We start from the raw sequence: 18,212 nt of genomic DNA on the forward strand, positions 1-18,212 counted from the left end.
GAAGGGACCGCTGACCCTGCTTACAGATGCTAGGACTTGGTTCTAGAAACTAAAAAGCTATTAAAAATAAGACAGTTCAGTCAGGTGGCTACTTGCGTTGTTAAGAATTAATAGTTCACGAGCTCCTACCTTGTGCCAGGAACTTCAAAGCACTTGAAACCATGTAGCCCCTGGCGACAATCTCCTTTGTTCTCTTTCCAAGTCTAAGAAGTGGGAGCCCTTTTTATGTCCATTTTGCAGGTTAGGAGACTGAGGCCTCGAGAAATTCAGTCACATGGCTGCAGTCCTGTAGGCGGAAAGTGGCGGGGCCGGCACTGCAGCTCCCGTTGCCCACGGCACTGTGGTCGTGTGGCCTTGGGCAGGGCAGTCAGCTCTGTGGCCATGGTTTCCTCCCCTCTGCGTGAGATGGCCTCGGGCCCCCTTACACGTGCATGTGCGTGTGCAGACCAGGGCAAGTGTGTGTGCGGAATGTGTGTGCCATCCGCGCGGGGCATGGACAGTTGGTGCTTGGTAGGGTCCCTTCCCCTGGCCTCAGCTGTCGGTCCTCCTCATGCTCAGGTGTCAGCTGGGGATTGTGGAAGGAAAACAAGAAGGCTTTCCCCGTTTACCTCGTTCTGCCTGTTGAATTTATACATAACAAACTCTCAGGGTGACTCAGCTACCAAGGCTGGATACAAAGGGCCATGTTTAGCCACTGGCTTGAGCACCCTTCCCCAAGGCTCAGAGGTAATAACCAGGGATGTTGTGCTTGACAATCCCCTCAACCCTGGGCAAGATGGACCAGAGGCCCTGGGATGCCATAAGTGGCCACTATGTCTCCAGAGGCTCTCGGCACAGAACAAACACTTAAACTCTTCTCCTTCTCTGTTGACCCCATGGTAACGAAACCCACGCTGAAGCACACTGAGGCTTGCCTTCTTACCATGAGCTGCTCTCCTCTGGGGCTCCACTGTGCTGATGGCAGCTTCTGTCTCCGTCTCCAGGTATGGAGAGAAGGGGAAAGCCATCCGGATCGAGAAGGTCATCTACACTGGGAAGGAGGGGAAGAGCTCGCGCGGCTGCCCCATCGCCAAGTGGGTGAGTGTCAAGCACCCCCCCCACCCCGCCCCCAGCAAGGGCTGTGCTTCACTTGCCTCCCACAGGCCAGCCCAGGGGTGTGTAGAGCCTATAGACGCTTCCTGTCCAGCGGAGTCAGAGTTGGTATCTGTGCTCGGTTAAGGTCACTTTCCCCCAGGCTGCGCTGCCTGCTCTTGTTTTGTTTCAACGCCAGCCCCTGGCATCCTGGGCTGGCCTCAGAAATGCTCTAGTCATTATGTTCAGTTCAAACTCTCCCCATGGCTCGGGGACATAGTTGAAGGGAGGCACAGAGACGGCGTCTCCCTCAAGGCGGGGCCCCCCTGTGGACCATGTGACCCCCGGGCCCCACGTGTGGCAGAAGAGCTCTGCCTCGGGGGCGGGGGGGTGGCGGGAGGCGCGTGCATCTGAGTGACTTCTGAGCCAGTCTTGCCTTCGAGGCAGCCTAAGTGTCTCAGCAGGGGCAACGGCGGTGACTGAGACCCCCCCGCCCACACACAGTTTTCTGACCTTGTCTTTCCAGTCCTGCAGGAGCCCTTTAGCGTCCCTGCAGAGTCTGTGCTCCAGAGCAGCCATGGGGTCATCAGGTAGCCGTGAGCTTGGCTCTGTGCCGGGTGCTTGGTGGAGGGATGCGCCTGGAACAAGAGAGCTCTGGGCCTGTGCCCAAGCGGCTTCTGATGTAGAGACACGGGAAGTAAAATCAGAGACCCGAAACATCAAGGTCCAACTTTGAGACAGTGCTGTGAAGTCCAGAGTCCAGGGACGTGCATGGTGGGGGGAGAGTGAGGCTCAGTTTCTTGGAGGAGGGGGTGTGCATGGGGCCACGACTGTGGGGCCGTGAGCGCAGGGCCATATAAATGGCCCGAGGGGAGAGCAGAAGCATTTCTGGCAAGAAGAGTCATGGGAGCAAAGGCGAAAGGCCACATGAACACACCAGCTCGCTTGGAGTGAGGGAAGGCGGTCCATCTGTCCATCTGTGCACATGGTCTGTCCGCCATGCCTTCGTATGTTGGTCTGTTTTTAATGGACATGAAAGGTGTCTGAACCTAAACTACCACATAACTGTTTTTAGCAATTTTCAGTCAATGTTGCTGAATTATATACAATGAAAGAATCTGGGGGTGGGGTCGCCTGGGGGGCTCAGTAGGTGAAGTGTCTGCCTTTGGCTCAGGTCATGATCCCAGGGTCCCTTCTCAGTGGGGAAACTGCTTCTCCCTCTGCCCCTCCCCCGACTCGTGCACATGTGTGCGCTCGCTCACGCACGCGCGCGCGCTTGCTCTCTCTCTCAGATAAATAAGAACTTCAAAAAGAAAAAAAAAAAAAAGAACCTGGAACTACATAGAGCTTTCACAAGTATGAAGGAGCACAGTGTCCCGTCCTCCAGAAAGTTGGGCGTTACAGTGGCGGGTAGACGGTGTATGTCTGGGGCTGATTAGGAGGTGGTGTTAGCCCCCCGAGAAGCCATCAGTGACCTGGTGTCTGCCCCTTATTCCTGCTAATTCAGGTAGTCCTCGAGGAATTCCAGTCTTGGATGAAAACTGAAGGTCCTCACCCAGGTAGAGACTTTTCCATCTTTGGAACAGTCGGGAAGAAAAGAGCTGGCTCTGTGGGTGGTGCTGGTGAAGAGAATATGCATTTCCAGCTCCCAGTACCCCCAGGGAGCAGCTCCTGTGGGTCTCTGCCGGGCCTGAGGAAGGAGGTGCTTGGGTGAAGAGTGAGCTCGGTCCCTGGGGCAGTGAGCAGGAAGCAGAATGAGGGAGCAGGAGGACCTCGATCTTCACACATTGATCCTGCAGGGTCTATGGACAGATGCCCAGAGCAGAGCACGCAGGACACCTGATGTTTTGTCCAAGGGATGAAATAGCTCAGGAGCGTCACCAAACCCCAGTGGGGGACGCTGGCTTTGAAAGAAAAGGCCAGATAGAAGGGAATGCATGGTGACGGTGTTCCCAGAGATGGGGAAATTCCAGTATCTGGTGACGGAACATTAATTGAGAGAGGAAAGAAATTTTTTTTTAATAGGAAGAGCAAATAGTGGCAGGTCATAGATGATGACAGTGGTAAGAAAGGGGTGGTGCTGAGTCGTGTGGTGGTCTTGTGTAGCCATCTCCCTCAGTGCGGTGGGCTTCTCTGGTTTGCCTACACAGCCGCCAAATACACGATCTGTTTTGTTGGTAGAGCTCATCTACAGAGTTCTACCTCCCTGGAAGTTGGAGAAGGGACAGGTGCCCCCTCATGGGGAAGGGACTCATCAGTGCCAAGAAGGGCTGATTGTCTTTGGCGGCAGCGTAGCTTCAGGAGCCCAGGCGGTGGTCTGTGGCTACATACAGGGCAGTGCCTGGCTGCCCATGGTGGACACCTCCTGTGGTTCTCCCTGCCCACAGCCTCCTCTGGTCTCACGTCTAGAGCCCGGGTTTCCCTTTCCAACCAGCTTCATGTCTTTGTTTGCCACCTGAGCCCCCAGCCAGTACGTTCATCTAAAAGTAGTATGCCTGACAAATTCGGGACTTGACTGGCCAGGATCTCAGGGACAGAGCTGAGGCTCGTCATGGGTACCCAGTAAATGTGTGTTGAGAGAAGGATCTAAGAAAGCAGTGGGATGGCCCAGGGAGCCCACTGGTAACCGCCAGTTGTAAGGTGGCCTGTAGAGAATATGGAAGTTGCCAAGCGTGGGAGTAAGGGAGTGACCCAGGTCGCATTCTTAGGGCTCAGTATAAACGGAGGCACGCCGGAAGCAAATGCCACTGACAGCAGAAGTGGGCTTTCGGTAGAAGAACCGCGGAGCTGCTGCATGGGCCAGTCTGTACCGATGACCAGGGGCAGAAGCCCGGTATTTGAAGGCCCGTAGAAGGCACCGTGGAATGGGCCTCCTGGGGAAACCCGGGGGTTGAAACTGAGTACCAGGAGTGGGAGCTGTTGGAAGACGGATTTGGGCTTCTGTTGGGTGCAGTGGTCAGGGAAATCCTGCCCAGAATCTGAGTGGGCTGTCTGTGGTTCTGTGGTGGCTTATGAGCCATTGGTGTTGCCGAGCTCAGGTGTTGGCGTCCTCCTGCCCTTCCGTGGGCCTTTCAGTTGTGTGCTTCGTGCATTCAGTCCTGCTGGTTTCCTTCCTAATGTGGGTAGGGAGCTCCACTTTACTCAGTTTTCTGACGGTTTTTTTGAGTGTAGCCATAGGCCTGTGAGGGTATGGCCACAGAGAGCTGTCTGCTTGTGCTAGTCATGTTTATGTGTTTGCCACTTGGGAAACCAAAAGGATATGGCCTCAATCTCAGCTCAGACAGGTAAGATGTTTCCCTGTGTGCTTGGAATACACTGTCACACATGGGCGCCATGAGCCAGTGCCCTGCCCTGCGCACTGAGCAAGAGGTGGACGGTGGTGCCTCAGGAACCCTGGTGATAGGACTGCTGTCTTCTTTTTTTTTTTTTTAATATGCAATTTTTTAAAAAGATTTTTATTTATTTGTCGGAGAGAGTGTGCGCCTGCACACACACACAAGCAGGGAGAATGGCAGGCAGAAGGAGAGGCAGGCTGTCCGTTGAGCAGGGAGCCTGGTGCAGGATTTGATCCCAGGACCCCGGGATCATGACTCAAGCCAAGGCAGACACTTACCCAACTGAGCCACCCTGGCAGCCCAGGGACTGCTGTCTTATCAATCCCTGGGATGTGCGCAGCTGCTCACAACACGCCCAGACAGTCACACAGCGAGTCTTCTCACGGCAGACTTAGTGGCACGTTCATAGGTTCCTTTTCCCAGAAAAACAGTTTAAAAAATAATGATGTAACTGATGCTCCCCTGGGATGGCTCAAAGCAGGAACTCGTGGGCCGGGGATGTGTTTTGTTTAGCCTGCAAGGTGCCCCTTAAAATTTGGAAGGAAATTCTGATCCCTGCTGCAGCCGGCATGAGCCTTGAGGCTGTTACATGGAGTGGAATAAGCCAGTCACCAGAGGATAAGTCCCAGACGACTGCACGGGTATGAGTTTCTGCACATAGTCGCCCTCCTCGGAGGGTCAGCAGATCGAGTGCTTGTTGCCACGGGCTGGGGAAGGAGGCGAGGGGAGAGAGTGTTACAAGGCTACAGAGTTTTTGTTTGGGGCAAGAGAGTTCTGGCAGCAGGTGCCCATCAATGGCAGCGTACGGACGCCACCAAACCACACATGGAAGTGGTCGGTTTTATGTCCTGGGTGTTTTACCGTGATTTAAAACATTGGAGTTAATGCTCACACTGTTATTTATTTTTATTTTATTTATTTATTTTTTTAAGATTTTATTTGTTTATTTGACAGAGAGAGAGATCACAAGTAGGCAGAGAGGCAGGCAGGGAGAGGGGGAAGCAGGCTCCCTGCTGAGCAGAGAGCCTGATGCGGCGCTCGATCCCAGGACCCTGGGATCATGACCCGAGCCGAAGGCAGGGGCTTTAACCCACTGAGCCACCCAGGTGCCCCAAAATGCTCACATTTTTAAAGCAGAGATTTTGTGTAAAAGTCTGGATCTCTGTTGTCTTATTAAAATTGGAAGAGGTGGATGTCCTAGGCTGAGATTCTCCTCAGGCACTGGTCGATGGAGAGAAGGCCGGGCTTATTCCTTTTGAAGGGCAAGTGCTGCTTTTTCAAGTGGCTGTGCTCTGTCCGCACTGCTCCCCTGTTGTCCGTCTGACTCACTCTCCTTATTTATCCTGTCTGGCTGCCTCTTCAGATGTCTCCTGCACTGACACACTCATGACCAAGTGTGTATCCAGCACAGGCATCTCCTGACCCCAGATCCATCTCCTGGGGCCTATGAGGACTGACTGCTCTCAGTCCGGTCACGTTCCCAGTTAACTCACCAAGAAGCAGCCCACAACCCACCCACTGTCCCGTGCCACAAAAGTGAAAATGCATTTAAAACTTTCTCCTGTCTGTGAGCCCCTCGAGTCAGAGGGTCCCAAAGTCCCCTTTCTCTTCAGTGTGTCTGAATGTGTTCCTTTTCCCATGTCCTCCCCCATGGCCCTGCTTCAGCACGTGATCCACTACTGCTTGTGTTAGGTCTGTTAGTGGCCTCCCTGTCCCTCTCCCCCACCCCTACCACCTGCTCCCCTTCTAGAGCAGGAAGCTCCTCAGGAAAGCCCTCTGTGTTGACTTCTCTGTGGAATGCCACCTTGAGTCCTTGTTCCCTCGAAACCCTTCCCAGTCTACCTTCCTCACAGGCCCTCATTGGCTCCTGGAATTAGCTGGAGTTCTTAGGAGAGGTCAGCCACCTCATGCCTTGGCTCCCGGGCCCTTTGCCGTGGGAGCTAGGTGGGAGTTCTGGCACCTGGGGTGGGGGGAGCCTGGCTGAGGAGCCATGGGGTGCAGAGCCCCAGGCCCTTGCTCGTCATGTTAAGAGCCTTATTGAGACACAGTACACATACTATACAATTCGTCCATTCAGAGTATACAGGTCACTGGTTTGGGGGGCATTACTAATCTTTAAAAATTATGTTAAATTATACATAACGTAAAATTGACCCTTTTAACCATCTTTAAGTGTACAGTGGTACCAGCTACATTCACTTAAAAAAAAAAAGATTTTATTTATTTATTTGACAAAGAGAGAGAGATCACAAGTAGGCAGAGAGGCAGGCCAAGAGAGAGAATGAGGGGGAAGCAGGCTCCCTGCTGAGCAGAGAGCCCAATGTGGGGCTCGATCCTAGGACCCTGAGATCATGACCTGAGCCAAAGGCAGAGGCTTAACCCACTGAACCACCCAGGCACCCCTACATTCACATTCTTTTTTTTTTTTTTTTTTTAGATCTTATTTATTTGACAGAGATCACAAGTAGGCAGAGAAGCAGGCAGAGAGAGAGGGGGAAGCAGACTCCCCGTTGAGCAGAGAGCCCGATGCAGGGCTTGATCCTAGGACCCTGAGATCATGACCTGAGCCGAAGGCAGAGGCTTTAACCCACTGAGCCACCCAGGCGCCCCTACATTCACATTCTTATGCAACCATCACCACACTCTGTATTTCCAAAACTTAGAATACAGAAACCCTGTACCCTTTAACTAAGTCCCCATTCTCTGCTCCCTGAGCCCCCAACAGCCACCATTCTACTTGCTGTCCCTGTGAATCCAACTGTTCCAGGTACCCTTTGTAAGTGGAATCCTGTATGGTATTTGTTCTTCAACATCTGGCTTATTTTACTTAACACAGTGCTCTTCAGGCCCATCCCTGTCGTCATGTGTGTCTGATGTTCCTTCCTTGTTGATGACTATTTCACGTATGGAGAGGCCACATTTTGTTTATCCATGTCTGTTGATGGACATCTGGGTTGCTTCCGCTATCTGGCTGCTGTGACTGGTGCTGCTCTGAACAGGAGCATGGAAATGCTTGTCCCAGTCCCCGCTCTCGGTCCTATTGGGTAAATTCCTAGGAGTGGCCCTGCCTGGTCATGTGGTAATGACATGTTATGCATTTCGAGAAACTGCCCAAAACTTTCCCAAAGCGCCAAAGCTCTTGTTTTGTAACCAAAATCATACAGATAGGCAGCATTTTCTCTGCAAATATTTTAGGACGACCTAAAAAGAAATCTCTGAATATATCTTGGCTCACAGTTTTATCTCTATATTTTTAGTTCTAAGCCTATGCAACTCATCAATAACTTATTGTAGTAATTATTTTTTATTTTGCTCTTAAGAAAATGTTTGTGTTTATTATTCCCTAATGATAGTGGTCTCTCAGCCTGCGTGGTTGTTGCCGACACTGCCCTAAAGACCCACTGCCCTGGTCTGGTGGGCAGAGGTGAGGGGGTGTCATGTCCCGGGCAGAGGAGCGAGGGGGCCGGTTTCCGACAGTGAACGGTGTGCTCCTGCCCACATCCCTGCAGGTGATCCGTAGGCACACGCTAGAGGAGAAGTTGCTGTGCCTGGTGCGGCACCGGGCAGGTCACCACTGCCAGAACGCTGTGATTGTCATCCTCATCCTGGCCTGGGAGGGCATCCCCCGCAGCCTCGGAGACACCCTCTACCAGGAGCTCACCGACACCCTCCGGAAGTATGGGAACCCCACCAGCCGGAGATGTGGCCTCAATGATGAGTACGTGGGGAGCAGGGCAGGGTGGGGGGTCCCCACATGCAGGGGTGGGGGCAGCTGGGCCAGGTGGCCATTGGCAGGGGACTCTGCCATGCAGGGGACTCTGCCCACCCGCCCCAGGCCCTGCCTGCCCTGCAGTCAGGGCTGTGATGAAAGCATCTCCCCCATGATCCCAGCCTGGGTTCTTCTGGTGCCGGCGGCAAAGGGTCTCTTCCCTGGGTTCAGCTTTGCTGTTGAACCTCACATGGACTTTGGGACTCTAATGCTGGAACAACCGTGAAAAAGTGTGTGAGTGCCCCCACTCAAGTGTAAGGCATCAGTAGTCATCATGAAACCTGCCCTCCTAGGGTCTCTTTCCATTTTTAAAATTATGGTATTTTTGCTTTAAAAAAGTAGAGTAAAAATTCATCCTTTTAGGTATACAGTTTGAAGATTTTTTTTAAGTTTTTATTTAAATTGCAGTTGATTAACCCACAGTGTAACAGGGACTAATGTTTACAGTGCCATAGCCAACACTGCCACCATCCAGATAATGGAACGGTTCTGTCATTCCCCCCAATTCCCCTGTGCCCCTTTACAAGAAGATCCTTCCTTCTGCCCTTGGCAACCAATGGCCTATCATGCTTCTTGTCCCCATAGGTTTGCCTTTGCAAGAATGTTCTATAAATGGAACCAGACCGAGCATAGCCTTTTGGGTGTGGCTTCTTTCCCCGAGCTTCATCTGTGCTCGTGTCAGCTTGTTCCTTTTTACTGCTGAGTAGTATGCCACTGCCAGTGGCGGCGCCTTCATTTATCTGTTCCCCAGTTGAGGGGCATCTGGGTTGTTTCCAAATTAGTTGTTGAGTGACAATGTCAGTGTTAATTTGTTTAAAGGCCTGTCAGCACCCGGGCCTGAAGGATGTGGGAGTGTTCAAACCCCGTAGTTCATGTTACGTCCCTGTTTGTTGAACGCGTCGAAAGCTGTCATGATATTAGAGTAAAGGCAAAGGATAAGCCTTATTGGGGTTTTGACTGGATTCTTCCTGCTTACCTCAAACAACCCATGAGCTTCTCCCAACAGCAGGAGGTTCAGGGGTAGGAGAAGAACGGGCTGCTCAGAGCGGACCGTTGACCCCAGGACACTTGGGAGAGGAGTCGGAGGTGGGGAAGGATGTGGTCCCAGTCACTGGGAGGCCACGGATGCTAGGCCTCCGCAGGACCTCCCCCTGGGCAGGGAGGAAGGTTTCCGAACAAAGCCTGTGTCCGCGTGCCTAACGTGGGACGTCTGTTGCAGCCGGACCTGCGCTTGCCAAGGCAAAGACCCCAGCACCTGTGGCGCCTCCTTCTCCTTCGGCTGTTCCTGGAGCATGTACTTCAACGGCTGCAAATACGCTCGCAGCAAGACGCCGCGCAAGTTCCGCCTCGCAGGGGATAACCCCAAGGAGGTGAGCGGGGGGACCCTCCCGCCAGCCCCGCTCTACCTGCCATCCTTCATGCCCCAGGGGGGAGGGTGGGTCAGCAGGTGGGACTCAGACGGGCGCAGAATGCAACTTGCTTTGTTTTTTTTGAACTGACCTTATCTTGCCATGAGGTAAGGGGTGTGGGGTGTGGTGTGAGGGCAGGGGGAGTGAGAGATTAGACTTAACCGACAACTGGGTACCCAGACTCTTCCAGCTTTAAAACCATCTCTTTATGGCAAATGTTCAAATTCTACATCTGAATGGGACCCGCTTCCTGGGTCATTTCTTCTCTTCCTTCTTGCCAAGATGTCTTTGAGGGGGTAGGATGTTTAGCAGGAAGGGGAGCCTCAAGGCCATGAGCCATTTTCTGGGGCCAGTGTTGGATTTCCCAGAGTGACCTTCATCCTGCTTGGTGGCCAGTGACCTCTCTGCGGTTGTTCACCTGTCTGGGCCCTTGCTGTCTCTTCCTGGGAGTCTGGCCTGGCCCTTAGGCACTGGCCTGGTGTCCACACGGTACGGCCTCTCGGTAGCTGCCTCGTCAGGTCAGGCTGCCTTCCGCCCTGCCCCTTCCCCTCTGTTGCCCTGCTTGTGAAGGCCATTCCAAGAGGTGGGCTCCCCTCTGAGTTCCAAGTACAGAGAAGGTGCAGACCTGTCTGGGCTCCCTGTCCTAGGTAGGGTACTAGACCCTTTTGTGGGGGTCAAGGCAACATCTTGATCTCTGGTTCTACCTTCCGTATATCCCTAAGCTCCTTGTACCAGAGGGTTTCCCCCTTTTCCATGGGTATGGGGACTCCCCTTGGGTGTGAGTGTATTATTTTTTTAGGATTTTGTTTGTCAGGGAGAGAGCGAGCACAAGCAGGGAGAGTGGCAGGCAGAAGGAGAAGCAGGCTTCCTGTTGAGCAAGGAACCTAATGTGGGACTTGACCTCAGGACCCTGGGATCATGACCTGAGCCAAAGGCAGATGCTTAACCGACTGAGCCACCCAGGCGCCGCAGGCGTGTATTTTTCTACTATACATGTAATAAACTTCTATGCTCAGAGTTCTCAGCCCTGCTTTTCAGAAACAAAAGGAAGCATTTTCAAAGCAGAACTTTTTTCCCTCAAAGCCTGGCTTTTTTTTTTTTTTTAAAGATTTCATTTATTTATTCGAGAGAGAAAGAGAGAGTGGGAGTGTAAGAAAGAACCAGAACAGGGGGAGGAACAGAGGGAGTAGACTCCCCACTGAGCTTGGAGCCCGATGCCACCAGGCTCAGTCCCACAACCCCCAGACCATGACCCAAGAGTTGGACGCCCATCCGACTGAGCCACCCCGGTGCCCCCGAAGCCCGGCTTTTAGACTGTTGCACAAGCTAGTCTACCAGTCTGGTTTGACACTAGACTTTTATTTCTGGCGGCATCCGCCCTCCCCTGGAAGCAGCGAATGCAGTTGTTTCAGTGAAGAGAGGAGCCCCGGGGCCACGGGAAGTAAGAATTACCAGGAGAGAAAATGCACTGCCTTCGTTTTTCTCTCTCACTCGCCCTGTTCTGTCAGCTCGCATTCCTATGCGCTTCCGTCCTACTGAGTTCGGGCTGGCACCTCCCAGGTGTATATCTCAGCCAGGCTCATGGCACCCCAGGGTCTGGGCGCTACTGCTCCTCACTTCATAGAGGAAGCGCTTGGCTTGCCCAAGGCCCTGTGGCAGTAATGGTGAAGTTGGGCATGGATTTCCCCAAAGCTCATGAGCCTCACCCCTGCGCTGTGCTGGCCCTGGGCCCGCTGTGCTGGTGGCAGTGTCTGGACTACAGCCAGAGGCTGGGGGTGGCTGGCTGCCCGGGCCGCCTGGCTGGACAGACGCTGAGCCATCGGTCCCGCGCTCACATTTCCACTTCTCTAAACTTGGTTCTTTCTCTCTTCCGTCGTCTTCCTCTTTCCTCTGAGTAAACTCTGCATGCCTCTGTTCAAGGCCTTCTAGGAGGCCCCTGGCCCCACCCCCGCTGGCTCTGCTCGGCCCCCTTGGAGGGCCAGGCGGGTGACACCTGAAGCCTTGACCAAATGCAGCGGGGATGCTGCTGCCTGGTGTGGGGCGGCTCTGGCCAGCGGAATGTCCGTGAGGAGGGAAACGTTCTCTGTAAAAACAGCACGGGAGCTGTGTGGAACCGCTGAGCATTTGGAAATGTGACTAGTAAAACAGGGGGACTGGATTCTTCACTTTAATTAAAATTCACATTTATTTCAGTAGCCGTGCCTGGCTGGCGACGAAGGCACACGATGGCGCAGGTCTGCAGGGCAGGGCTCCGAAGGGTGTGCCGCTGGCTCGTGATGGGCTCTAGGCCTGGCTGGCTGGGGGCTCCCCCACACAGACCTTGAGCACCCCTCTCGCCTTCACCTCCCTGCCTGTAATACCGGAAGAGAAAGCCACATTTGTTGCTCCTGCTTTTACATGCCTGCCATATCATACCTCTGGCCTGGGATGCTCAGAACTCAAAACCAACAGCCTGTTTTACGGGTTGTGAGATGCCCTGAGCGAGAGCCTGGAAGAGCAGTAGCTGGGCAGTCCGGGGGCTGGACCTTCAGGCCAGGACTTTTCCTGAGCTTCCACGTCTCCAGCTTTAAAACGGACATGGCACTGTGCCCCTTCCTGAGGGAACTCTGTCAAGACCCCTGATGGCACCTAAGTTCTACTTTCCCAGCAGCCTAGTGATGGTCCAGAATGGAGGTCAATTTCCAGCATACAGAGCTTGTCAGGTGGGGCTGCTGTGGGTGTGTGTAACGGCTCTTCTTCCCACAGGAGGAAGTGCTCCGGAAGAGCTTCCAGGACCTGGCCACCGAAGTTGCTCCCCTGTACAAGAGGCTGGCCCCCCAGGCCTATCAGAACCAGGTATGGGGTCTTGGGCCTTTCTCTGCCCATGTGTCATCCACATCTCTGCCTCCTCCCATGGTGTTCCATATGGCAAAGCTCGGCTAGAGAGACAGCGACAATGGAGGTCTTGAATAAGATCCTTTCTTTACACTGAGCTAATGGCATCCCAGACCATCTCTCCTCTATCCCTTGCTTTCATGCCTCTTCTCCTATTCTTCTCTCACCTGGTCTGGCTTCTCCCGGGGAGGCTCGAGTTTCTCTGTCCTCTTGCCCCTGCATCTCCCAGATGACGGGAGGGGGACTTGAGGTAACTCAGAAGGACGTCATTCCTACAGGGTCTTCAGCCAGAAAGCCTACCTTCTGCAGCCCATGTGCAAGGCAGCCGTGGTCCCTAACCTCCCTCCCTCCGAGACGTAGCCTCCCCGGTGCAGAATCCAGGCCACTGACCTCAGGTCACACAAGCAGTTCTCCTTGGCTGTCCACACAGGTGACCAATGAGGAAATAGCGATTGACTGCCGTCTGGGGCTGAAGGAAGGGCGGCCCTTCTCGGGGGTCACGGCCTGCATGGACTTCTGTGCCCACGCCCACAAGGACCAGCATAACCTCTACAATGGGTGCACTGTGGTAAGGAACCCTGGGCCCCCTGCGGGATGATTCTGGGAGGGGGGCTGGTTTGTGCAGACCTGTGGGCTCAGAGTAGGGAGGAACCTGGAGACAAGAGTCTCAGATCTCCAGGAGGTGTGCCCTGCCAGACTGCTCATGCTCACTACTCTGAGAAACACATGGACCGGAATGCTTGGACCAGGCTGGCCTTGGCTCTGTGTCTCATGCGGGTGCTGCAGAGTGCAGGCTCTTGGACACCTGTAGGCCCTCCGTTATCTAGTGGTTCCAGGTCTCCCTGAACACTTGGATTTAAATCCAAACAATCTCTTGATGCACCCATTGAGCAAATGTTTATTGAGCCCCAGGTGCTGGTCTAGATGCTGGGGAATAAAAGGGACTAAGCCCTGCCCAAGTATGTGATACAGTTCATGTCTGGTACCGATGAAGATGGAGTAGAGGAAGGGGAAAGAGCAGATGCTGTTTGAGATGCCGTGGGCAGAGAGGACTTTCTGAGAAGGGGCGGCTGAGCTGAGACGTGAATGAAGTGAGAGAGTGGGGGGTGGAGTGCTCCAGGCAGGAGGACCAGCACAGGCAAAGGCTTGGAGGCAGGCTGGGATCAAGACATAGGGAGCCCAGAAGGCAGACAGAGCTGCGGGCTATGCTCAAAGTGTGATGGGAAGCCCTGGAGGGCTCTTTAGCCAAGAACGGTAGGATCTCATTTGTGAAGTTAGAATCTTCCTCCTGCAGTTGGCAAATATAAGTATGTGGAGGTGGTGGATTGGGGGGGAGCTGGAGGAGGAGGCCAGTTAGAAGGCTGGGACAATGTCCAGGCTAGAGGTGACAGGGCTGGGGCAGGAGGGAGGGTGGGGAGGAGGGTAATGGGACGACTCTGGGTGATTTTGAAGGTCCAGCCAAGGGAGTGTTGCTGATGGACAGATGCAGGATAGGAGAGGGAAGGACAAGAGAACCACCCAAGACTTTTTGCTTGAGCACCAGGACATGTGTTGGGGTGACACACTGAGCTGTAGACTAGCAGGAGAAGCCAGTTAGGAGGGAAACTCTCCTGAGAGGCCTGCTGTCTGCCCACATAGATGTGCCGAGTATGCAGGGGAGGGGGCGTCTGGAGAGAACGTAGCTCACACTTACAGCCGTAATGCCAGGTGCGGTCACCAGGGGAATGAGTACAGTTGGAGAAGAGGGGAGGTTTGGGCTTGAGTGGACCTCCTTGAAGGGATGATGCCAGCTTTCTGCTTTGCTTTTTACTGGGTCCTGGCAGGCAGGGCTCCCCAGGGAACTGTAGCAGAGGCAGAGGCCCTGGCAGGTCATCTGAAAGGGGGCTCCTGGAGTTTGGGTGTGACTTGGGTCTGACGCCAGGATTGATGGCCCAGCCCTGAGATCGTATTTCTCTGCCTTGTCCTCCTTCCTTAGGTCCAAGGCTCAAAGCGAGGTGGGGCAGGCATCTGTCTACACTGTACAGGGAGGGTTTCCAGCTGAGACAGAGAAAAAGGGAGGGACCTGCAGGATTTAGAAGAGGGTCAGGGGAGGAGGAGGAAACACTGGGAGATTGGAGCAAGGTGAGGTTATTTCAATCCCAGAGCTTGTAGAGTTTGGAGTGAAAAAAAAAAGCAAACTTTTTTCAAAATGAGCAGTATTTTTTCTGATTAAAAAAAACTATTCATTGTTTAAGAAGGTATAAAGTAAAAATTGCCTGAAATCTCATGGACATGACCAACGTGAGCATTAGGGTGACCATCCTTTCAGGCACCTGAACGTGTGTGTGCGTGCTTGCGGACAGCTCTACACATTTTATACAGACGTGATCACATGATACATATGTGCTGCTCCATGACCTGCTTTTCTCAACTCAGGAGTACATGATGGACAACTTCTGTGTCACTGGGTGTAGATCCGCTTCAGCCTGTGCTCAGGCTGGATGGATGGCTTTGCAATTGTTTATTTGACCGTCCGCCTCTGGATGGACAGTGAGTGCTTCTACATGCCCCCTCCAGAAAGCAGAGGGAGGCTCCAGGCTTACCGAATCTTGGTGCAGTGCTGGGATAACCTCGAGGTCCTGGGCCAGGACATTTCTAGGCTTAGAGGGGTGCTTACTGGCAACACAGACCTTTCTCAGTTTCTTGAGTTTTTGCCTGCCTGAGTGACAGACGTATCTCATGGTACTTTATGTCCTTTAAAAAAAGAAAAAAGGATAGCCTTAGCTGTTGACGTGGATAAGGTGTGTATGTTAGGGAGAGAAACACGGCTCCTGTCCTCACGCCTCCTTTGCCTTTACTTTTGCTCTTTTATTAAACTGGTTTTCAGGGAATGATTGGAAGCAGGGCGGTGGTCAGTCCAACCTAGAAGGTATGCGGGGGTCTGGTCAGAGCAGATTAAGTCAGACGGGCCCCATGTATGCAGGGAAGAAACCTACATGGTAGAGCATGACAGCAGAGGAGAAGCTGTAGATGGGAGGAAGGACTACAGCTAATTTTGCAAAAATGAACTGTTTCTGTTCAGTAATAAAACCCCACAAGCAAAATTGAAAGGCCAATCCAAACTGGAAAACAGTATTTATAATAGTGATAAAGGGCAGGATAATTTTCATATGCAAAGATTACATAAATGATTAAAATGAATAGTCTAATATAAAAATGGGCAAAAGGCATAAAACTCATGAGAAAAAGAAGACAGTGGTATTAAAATACACCCAAGGTTTGTTTGACTCGAGTATGACCTGAAGACACAGATGTGAGCATCAGGAGGGCAGAATTTCATCCTCAGCATTCAGAAGCACCTGCCGGGCCACGTGAAAGCTGCAGGATAGGGCAGGGGGCGAGAGGGGAGAGGGGAGAGTATGGCCCGAGCCTTTATTGGAGGTTTTATGGGAAGGAGTGGGCGAGGCAGAGTAGAAAGCTGAGTAAGCTGAGGATTGGAGAGTTTGGAGAGTTTCTTGGCACTCTGGGCCATAGGGGTAGTCCCCAGTTGTCTTCCCTGGCCCTGGGTGATGTAGGGCAGCGGGAATATTGGCTCAGGGTGCGAGAGTTTGATAGAGAGAGCTGGCTGTGGGCTCTGGATTGGTTGGTTTGTGTATCAGCGTGCACCCAGAGGAGGTGATTTGCTATCTCTAGGCATTAGCTAGTCTTGGGGGAAGGAAAGCCCTTCCAGGGTCAAGGTCCCAAATGGCAAAACATCAAGAACACAGAAAATAAAATATAGTCAACACAAGAGTAAAGAGTAAACTTGAGAGAGGGAAAAAAAATCAAACCTCGTTAGCAATCAGAGAAATGCAGACCAGCAATGAGATACATTTCCATAATGAACAAAATGTTTTTCAGAAGTGAATGGCAAAATTATAAGCAAAAATGTAGGAAGGTGAAAACTACCCTTCTTCCAGTATGAGAGAAGCATTGAGGAGACTCGTCGCACGGGCAGTTTGGCAACATGTGGCCCTTGACTTCACAGAGTTTATTCCAAGGAATTATGTATTTTAGGAGATTTAGCTAAAAGTGTAAAAGTATTGTTTACAGTAGGGAAAAGATGGAAACAAGTTTTAATAGCAATGAAAGTTCACATGAACACATTGATAACAGAATAATATGCAGGTTCTGAAATCACATTGGGGGAGAATAACACATAAGAAAATCTTTATACTGGGCGCCTGGGTGGCTCAGTGGGTTAAAGCCTCTGCCTTCAGCTCAGGTCATGATCCCAGGGTCCTGGAATCGAGTCCCACATCGGGCTCTCTGCTCAGCAGCGAGCCTGCTTCCCTTCCTCTCTATCTGCCTGCCTCTCTGCCTACCTGTGATCTCTGTCAAATAAAATCTTTAAAAAAAAAAAAAAAGAAAAAGAAAAGAAAATCTTCATACTGGGTTTGAAAAGAAGTTACTATAAGGTTGTATGCATAATGCGATTCAATTTCATTACCAAAGAGTGAGTGTGGGTATGTGTGTATGCAAATATCAATATGTTTATAGTGATTATTTCTGGATGGTGGGATTACGGAGATAATAAAAAATTATTTCCTTTTTGCTGGCCTAAATTTTCTACAAGCAGTACAGGTAGTTTTTATTACGAAGTATTTTAAAGAGCCAAAGGACACTGTGTGTTCAGGGCACAGAGGAGAACGGGGTGAGGTCTGAGGCTCAGCGAGGTGATGAGGCGTCGGGATAAGTGTCTCGCTGGAGGCAGAGCACGGCTGCCCGTCCTGACCGGCCCTTTCCCGGCCGTGGGACCTTGGGCCAGTCATCTCTTCCCCTCTCCTTCGCCCGAGGGTCACAGGAGACAAAGTGATTGGGCGCCCTTTGAAAGCTGTAGGGCAGATTCTAATGCTAGTGATAGTGTTACTCTGAGAACCAGCAGAACGTGCTTTTAGGCACTCTTTCTGGAGTGGATGGCTGGTGTTGAGACAGCGCGGGGAAGGGGGAGGTCTTGAATGCCAGCATTCAGCCCCTTCCTCCCTGCATGCGCTCGGCACCCCCCAACCCCACACACCCTCCCTTCCTCTCTGCTTGGCCAGGTCTGCACTCTGACCAAGGAAGACAATCGCTGCGTGGGCAAGATTCCCGAGGACGAACAGCTGCATGTGCTCCCGCTGTACAAGATGGCCAACACGGACGAGTTTGGCAGTGAGGAGAACCAGAACGCCAAGGTGGGCAGCGGGGCCATCCAGGTGCTCACCGCCTTCCCCCGAGAGGTCCGGCGCCTGCCTGAGCCTGCCAAGTCGTGCCGCCAGCGGCAGCTGGAAGCCAGGAAGGCGGCGGCCGAGAAGAAGAAGATGCAGAAGGAGAAGCTGAGTACTCCCGAGAAGATCAAACAGGAGGCCCTCGAGCTGGCCGGTGTCACCACTGACCCAGGTGTGTGGGGAGAGGGTGCCCGCCAGAGGTGGCACCGTCGGGGCCGGGGTAGGTGGGGGGTGGCCCTGGACAGCTCCCTCCCTGCCCCTCTTCCTGCCTGGCGAGGGAACTCCAGACCAGAGTCCCAGGGCCTCTCTCGGCCATCTGGACCCTGCGGTATCTTAACTTTCAGCCAGTGCAATATCCGTGGCAGCCCCAGGACACTGGAGTGGGGCGGGGGTCTCATCTTCCCACAGAGGAGCTGGGCTTCTCCAGCTTGCCGCAGTGTCTGCAGAGTGTGCCGGGGCCCCAGGCGCATGGTCCGCAGTGGGGTGTGGGGCCGCTCTCACGTCCGTGGATCCCGGTCCTGCCAGAGGC

At 52.9% G+C, this 18,212-nt stretch overlaps 1 protein-coding gene across 2 annotated transcripts in view; it reads left to right on the forward strand.

Moving 5' to 3' along the window:
* The window catches only part of TET3 (tet methylcytosine dioxygenase 3), a gene marked incomplete at its 5' end in the record, with an annotated part of 100,131 nt that overhangs the window by 73,811 nt on the left and 8,108 nt on the right, over nucleotides 1-18,212 (forward strand). For both annotated transcript variants that reach the window (XM_080814106.1, XM_080814107.1), the window contains 6 exons: nucleotides 984-1,077; nucleotides 7,916-8,124; nucleotides 9,395-9,545; nucleotides 12,330-12,419; nucleotides 12,889-13,026; nucleotides 17,519-17,855. In XM_080814106.1, coding sequence (XP_080670232.1) covers nucleotides 984-1,077; nucleotides 7,916-8,124; nucleotides 9,395-9,545; nucleotides 12,330-12,419; nucleotides 12,889-13,026; nucleotides 17,519-17,855 — 1,019 coding nt within the window. The remainder of the gene's footprint in view (nucleotides 1-983; nucleotides 1,078-7,915; nucleotides 8,125-9,394; nucleotides 9,546-12,329; nucleotides 12,420-12,888; nucleotides 13,027-17,518; nucleotides 17,856-18,212) is intronic.

Source organism: Martes martes, assembly GCF_963455335.1.
Source record: "Martes martes genome assembly, chromosome: 9".
Taxonomy (NCBI): Eukaryota; Metazoa; Chordata; class Mammalia; order Carnivora; family Mustelidae; genus Martes; species Martes martes.